The sequence below is a fragment of the Carassius gibelio genome, chromosome A10 (genome assembly GCF_023724105.1).
Source record: "Carassius gibelio isolate Cgi1373 ecotype wild population from Czech Republic chromosome A10, carGib1.2-hapl.c, whole genome shotgun sequence".
NCBI lineage: Eukaryota > Metazoa > Chordata > Actinopteri > Cypriniformes > Cyprinidae > Carassius > Carassius gibelio.
This window is the reverse complement of record NC_068380.1, coordinates 19,705,034-19,712,549: the sequence shown is the minus strand read 5'-3', so window position 1 is coordinate 19,712,549 and position 7,516 is coordinate 19,705,034. Positions and strand designations below refer to the sequence as shown.

The window sequence follows — 7,516 nt, the reverse complement described above, 5'->3', positions numbered from 1 at the left end:
TCTGGCGGCGCGTCTGTGACGTAATCCCGCGCGACGCACGCTAGCGCGTTTGCGTCAGCGCAGAAGTGCCAGCATGGCGTTCACTCTGTACGCGCTGATTCAAACAGCGATATTATTAACTAATGCCATTGCGGTGCTCCACGAAGAGAGGTTTCTCAGTAAAAGTAAGTGCTTATGAATGGATTTTATCCTTCAGTATGATGATAGGTTTGCTTTGTCGTGTTGAGGTGTGTGTGTATTGCCACCTGGTTTGCTAGCCTCAAGTTTACGTCTACGAAATGTACAGGAAATTATGTAAACATGAGAATGGTAAATGTTTACACAAGCGATTATAACATGCTTTTTTAATTACCATGTTAGTTTTTGACATCGCCTGAATGGATCTAATAGTTATTAATTTAAGAACGAATTGATGTTGTTTTAGCTGGCTAGTCTGCATCCGTTCACCAGTATCATAAACTGTAAATGTGCTGACATAGGAAACAGTAATATACGGAAAAAAAATGTTTTGAAATTGATCAGCCCCTCGTGAAAGTACAACTTAGTTTTTTTTTATCACTACATAATTCTACATGTTATTTAATAACGCCAATGACATTACTGTTTACAAATATTAATGATTACAGTGGGTCTAAACATTTAATTGAAAATAAAATAACATGAAAGCAATATACATGCATGCAAATGTGTACGAAGGAAATCAGCAGGAACAATACAATCATATAAGAAATGTGTTATCATTTATAAGTTTAAGAGATTTTACAGTAAAGAGAATAAGAACAGCAAGAAAGACTTATACATATTTAAATGAAACTTGTTCTTGTAAATAAAATCTTGCGAATACATCTGAAGACATTGATAAAATAAGTGAAGCAAAGCTTACAGAATACAGATCAACTGGGAATACAAGCAAAAATAGCATTTTGCAAGCTAGTTGGATAGACATTATGCATGATCTTCATTTGTACTTCTGTTATTTGGTTAGAGATTAAATATTTTTAGGGATTAACTATTCTCTTTTTCAAGTGAATAATAGCATACAGCCAAAAAACTATATAATCCTTCAGCCCTTGATGATAAAGATAAGATATACATCTTTATATGCATGCATATAGTAATTATAGCATGATAAGAATGCTCTGTAATTAACAAATGCATCATTTTCCAGTCGGCTGGGGAGCAGAGCAGAGTATTGGAGGTTTTGGAGATGAACCCGGCATTAAAGCACAACTTCTGAACCTTATTCGCTCCGTCAGGACTGTGATGAGAGGTTTGGTCATTTGTACAGTGTCAATCATGTTAAGATCATGGATAATCTATTACTAGCAAGAATCATTTATAGAGATACTAAATTACTTGTAATAGTTTTTAGATTTGCATTAATCTTAATCATGTTCTAGGGAAAATTGGGTCCATAAGTTGTTTCTGTGTCTTTATGTCCATGTGTGCCAGAAATCGTTTAATATTAACATGGTTACTCTTCTCCTCTTGCAGTTCCTCTGATAGCAGTAAATGCAGTGTGTATCGTCTTATTATTACTGTTTGGATGAAGAAAGAACCGATGGATTGCGGTGGATCAGGATCTGTTGTGGAACACAGTCAATCTGGCAAAGGAAAATGGACCGTTTTTGTATCCGTGGTTCTCAATGTTGCTCTCCTATGTCTGTACCCAGAATGATTTGATGTCAGTACTCTGGTAGTTTTTTACGAAACAAATACCAGTAAACATTTTTCCTTTTTTAATTTTGTAACTTTACAGAAGCTCCTGTGTCTGTACATGCTGTTTTTGTAACATTTAAGGTGTGGTAAAGTGTCGATTCCTCAGGCATTCATGTGTTTCTTAGAACAAGCAACAATGAAATCAGTCAGATGGGTCTGCCGAAGCCATTCAGATTGTTATATATATATATATATATATATATATATATATATATATATATATATGAATGTTAAGTTCTCCAAAACTAATCTTCCATTTCAAAGACAGCTTGGAAAATAAATGTTGTGTTTAATATATTTAAAGGCCTATTGATAAAGTCTGAATTTTAATAAAGATGTGCTCACTATACTGAGATGTAGTGTTACTAAGGATTTAAAATACAACATCTTTGGTCAGACGTGTCTGAAATGTTTGACCAAAGTAGCCTCTAGCTTTAAGAGCCAGTCATTTCACATTTCAGGTTTTGATGGAGTGATTGTGTCTTTCCATCTGTTATTAATGTGTCAATGTTGTGCCTTTTTTGTTTTAGAATAAGTGCATTACACTTCTAATAATTTTGCTGCCGAGGATCAGTCAGCATGTATTAAATCAGATGGTTTAATGTTATTTTTTTGAGTAGGTTATGTGATTAGAAGCATATGGAGTCCATTAACAACACTAGATTAGTCCATTAGGATTAAACTACCTTTTTATTAACAGTAGCCCAGACCACAGGATAAAACGCTGAATTACAACCATATGTTCAGAGCAGCGATTAAAGCCTGACCCTTTTTTAATCTATGCTTAATAGTTATTACCAAAGATGATGTGTCTTTATACTTCTCCAATCCCAGGATTTATATTATCGCAGAGAAAAATATTTTTGGCAGCAAGGTTATAGCTTATATATTAAGGTAAACGTATTTGTGTGTGTGTTTATGACTTATTTTTGTGCATTAATCATGAATAGTAAAACAACAACAGCAACACATTTCCAATATCTGTATAAGAAAGATATGATGTTCTCAGTGCTTTTTAATCTGCTATTAAAATATCCAGCGTATGTTTTTTTATTCATTGAGTGAATAATCTGCCATATACAACCCTCTTAAATGATTATAAACTGCCAGGGTGGAGAAAAGCCAGTGTGCTTTTAGACAAGTAAATAAATAAACAATGGAATACAGCTACACATAATATGTTAGAAGTTTATATAAAATACTAAACTCAATAGAAAACAATTAAATGCATTTTCGACAGGCATTACTCAAGACTACTAAATGTGAGACTGCACCAGAGAAGGACCCTTGCAGGAATGTGTAGTTCATAGAAATCAGTACAATAACTTATGTTGGTCAAATGTGTTTTATGCTTTAACAGTCGTTGTTTCATCCTCTTGTATTAGTTTAAATGTTATTAAAAACCTAAACTCAAATCTCACAGCACTGCCCTCACACACAATCCTCTATTTACATGCTCTCTGTATTACTGAATGATTTGAGGCAATCTTCTTTACCTTATCCAAAGCTCTCGTTGTTTGGCAGCTCGTTTTAAATAAATGTAGGGTTTCCAAATCCTTAAAATTATGTCAAACACAGATGATGAGATTGTGTGTTGTTCTGAAGGCAAGTCATTGTGTTTAATCCAGAGTTCATGTGATTAAGAGCATTTATTGCACACTCGGAAACGCACAGTATGATACGCAAAATAATAAATCGTCAGTCAGGTTTATCTGCATGGATTTATTTTTATATATTTTTGCCATTCAGCCCAACTGCATAAAAAAAACTGCATGAAAACTGCATAATGTTGAAAATGATGATCCAGGACCTTTGATGTGTTGATAAAAGCGATTTACTGGATTTATACTTTTCTTTTTTAATCATACTGAATATTGTCCAGATGTAGTATTTGATAACAATTTTATTTGCTCAAACATTTTTATGAAACCTACCTATATTCTAGTTTTGATAAAAAAAAAAAAAAGAGGCTTTAAAATTTATTTTGGTGTATTTTTATATTCATATATTCATGAAGCAAATTATACTGTAGGCCATCAAATTGTAGTGAAAACCATCAAAATCACTGGTGGTAGCTGGCAACTTTAAAAAAAAAAAAAAACGCTGGCTGGGAAAGAGTTAAGGATCCATATACATCATGATATAATCTTTTAAGATTTGCTTTTACTAAGCCCATGAATAACATTTCTGGGTCATATTTCACCGTAAAATAAAGCAAAAAATAAAATAAAAAAATTTTGCACAATAAAAATTAAGCATATTTTAAGATATTCTATTATTTATAACAATTAGTTATTTATTATTATTGACAATTAAGCATGATGCATTACGACAATGATTATTTCTGTTGGGATCTTTTCTTAATCATCATAAAATGCAATGTTTGTTTGTTTTTTATTGTTTAATTATTGTTTAAATATTTATGAAATTCAAGATGGAATGTATGACTGAATTAGTTTATCATTTTAACCTGCTAAGAAATAAACAAACAAACAAACAAAACACAGATCAAACTGTTATTGCACAGGATGCCAGAGATGATGTCGGTGGAGCACAGAGTGCAGTCATTCTTAATATGCAATTAATTAAAACACAATTAATTGTGTTTCCATAATTTCTTTTTTTTTTTTTTTTTTTTTTGCTGCATAATAGTAATCATATTTACATTTTTTGCAGGCAAATACAGACCTGGTGATGAGGATAAAATTAACCCGTCTCCTCACCTGACGTGTGATAGTTTTTTTTTTTTTTTTTTTTATCATATACTTCAACATCTCTTAGGATCTAAAGAAAAAAGAAAAAAAAGCAATATTGGTACGGTGTAGTTTAATTATTGTTTAAATGTCCATTGTAACATTGCTGCACTCCATATGCATTTATTCTCATGTACATATCCTATCAATCAGTCTAGCTCATGAGCAATAAATAAAACAAAATCAAAAAGTGAGCTATGAAACCATATCGCCTTCAGTCGATTACAGTCTTATTTCCTTTAAAATGTTTTTATAGTGAGACTACTAATAAAACACAGCATGTAGTAGTGCCATAAAAATATTTGTTGGTTGCTGTAATAGCAGACCATATGTTATGCTGAGATCATGTGTCAGACAGACTCATACTCTTTCTCCCAGACTGAGTATCTGTCCATCAGACATCTGGCTGACGGTTTGGTGTGAGCAATCACCTACAGGAAATCTGCTGTGGTCACAGTTTCTAGTTCAGTAACCGTCATATTGGACTGACCTGTGAAAATGCATGGTGTAATGGAGACTGTGAGTTGTGGGCAAAACAGGATTTCGTGATGAAACAGCAGTTTAATGTCGTTCAGAGCAGGACGTGGCATATTTCTTACCTTCAATGTGATTTTCAAGGACATCATCATTTTTTTTGCACGGGTTCATACTAAACTGATATCTGACCCAGAGTTTCCACAGTCAGTGATGGTTTGGGCTGCCATGTCATCTGCTGGTGTTGGTTCACTGTGTTTTCTGAGGTCCAAGGTCAACACAGCCGTATACCAGGAAGTTTTAGAGCACTTCATGCTTCCTGCTGCTGACCAACTTTATTGAGATGCAGATTTCATTTTCCAACAGGACTTGGCACCTGCACACAGTGCCAAAGCCACCAGTACCTGGTTTAAGGACCATGGTATCCCTGTTCTTAATGGGCCAGCAAACTCACCTGACCTTAACCCCATAGAAAATCTGTGGGGTATTGTGAAGAGGAAGATGTGATATGTCAGACCCAACAATGCAGAAGAGCTGAAGGCCACTATCAGAGCAACCTGGGCTCTCATAACACCTGAGCAGTGCCACAGACTGATCGACTCCATGCCACGCCGCATGCTGCAGTAATTCAGGCAATAGCAGCCACAAATAAGTATTGAGTACTGTACATGCTCATACTTTTCATTTTTATACTTTACAGTTGGACAAGATTTCTAAAAATCCTTTCTTTGCATTGGTCTTAAGTTATATTCTAATTTTCTGAGATACTGAATTTGGGATTTTCCTTAGTTGTCAGTTATAAACATCAAAATTAAAAAAAATAAACATTTTAAATATATCAGTCTGTGTGTAATCAATGAATATAATATACAAGTTTCACTCTATGAATGGAATTAGTGAAATAAATCAACTTTTTGATGATATTATAATTATATGACCAGCACCTGTAAACATATTTGTATAATTGTCTCAGTAGTACAGTCAGTCTGTGTCTGTCTGTCTATCTATCTATCTAGTGCAGAGGTATCCAAATTCATTCCTGGAGGCCCGGTGTCCTGCAGAGTTTAGCTCCAACTTGCCTCAACACACCTGCCTAGATGCTTCTAGCATGCCTAGGAAGACCTTAATGGTTGGAGCTAAACTCTGCTGGACACCGGTCCTCCAAGACCTAGTTTGGAGAGTCCTGATCTAGTGGATGTACCTCAGTCACATGGTTTCTTTCACCTGTGCCAGCGAGTCATAGTTCAGCTCCAATCGTAGCTTCACCCCACCTGTGATAATGATAATGTGATCATGCACACACCACGTTTCTGGAAGATGCCTTACCAGACATCACTAAAACAACCAAAATCAATAGTGTTTATTGACTTCACACTAAGGTGAATAACAAAATCTAATATTTTCATCGACCAATTAACTGTCAGGCTCCACTTCATCCAATACATGAAAAGGTTCAAGTATTGACACAACTGAGCCTCAAAATGTCTTTCAGTATAATGTGAATCGTGTTCTTCATACAATTCTTACTTTATGTGCTACAAGCAGAAATAAGCCGTGCAAGCAGAATGTCCAGATACTTCTGTGCGACAACAAACTCCTTCCCCACATGATTGAGTCGGGGAAGACAAATAATGTTTGTATTTCCTGTTTGTCGGGAGCGTACTGTGGATTTGTAGACATCAGCAGAGAGGCCAGAGATGAGGCCGAGATGTGAGCGGTCAGATTGGATGGTATTCAGGTATAGATTTCATGTCATCTTAAGAAATAACCCAGAGCCCGGCTTTCCTCTAGCCTTTAGTGGAGATGTATTCAGAATCGAAGGCAGGCGGCAGCTTGAGAAATACCAAAGTGTTTAGCAGCCGAGCACCTTAATGGGGTAGACGACAGCTTCTTTGACTAATCGCTTGGCAGCCTCCAGGACTATAATGTCGTCCCAGCGCACGATGGGGTTGTGTAAATAGATATCCTTTATGGAGAGACAGGAGAGAAAAAGGAAATAGAGCACTTCACTAATACATGTTTCACCTTCTGAATGTATCTGCACACACACACACACACACACACACACAATGATATTGGGATGTGTCACACTATATTATAAAACAGACTGTATGCTGCTCTCTAGTGTTGAATCAATGTTGTAATTACACAATATACATTTTTTATTATCAGAAATATATCTGATTGTCCTATTTTTATCTTTGCATGTAAAATATGGAATAAATTGGTGAAACATCAAAATCAAATGTATGAAGATAATTGAAATATTTAAGATATTTTGCATTGTGACATTATTTATTTTATACAATTTATTTTCTACTAGAATCTTTACTCCGAATCTTTATTCAGTATGTGAGCAGTAATTCAGATTCAAGCAGTAATTTTAAAATATGATTTATCAATACAATTTATATTATTAAATATATAACTATTTTTATTTATTTATTTTTACATTTGCAAAGTGCAGTTTTTAAAATTGACCGTACTTTGTTAATTGTGCAAATGTTTGTGTATATAATTTATTTTCTACTAGAAATTTCAAGCAGTACTTTGGTCAATAAAGATTGATT

The 7,516-nt window shown here is 34.5% G+C and overlaps 1 protein-coding gene across 1 annotated transcript; it reads left to right on the top strand.

Moving 5' to 3' along the window:
* On the top strand, nt 1-2,762 carry LOC128021482 (immediate early response 3-interacting protein 1-like). The gene is made up of 3 exons (XM_052608718.1): nt 1-164; nt 1,169-1,270; nt 1,495-2,762. The coding sequence occupies exons 1-3, from the start codon at nt 74-76 to the stop codon at nt 1,548-1,550; spliced, it is 249 nt and encodes an 82-aa protein (XP_052464678.1). The 5' UTR covers nt 1-73; the 3' UTR covers nt 1,551-2,762.
* The last annotated feature ends 4,754 nt before the right edge of the window (nt 2,763-7,516 follow it).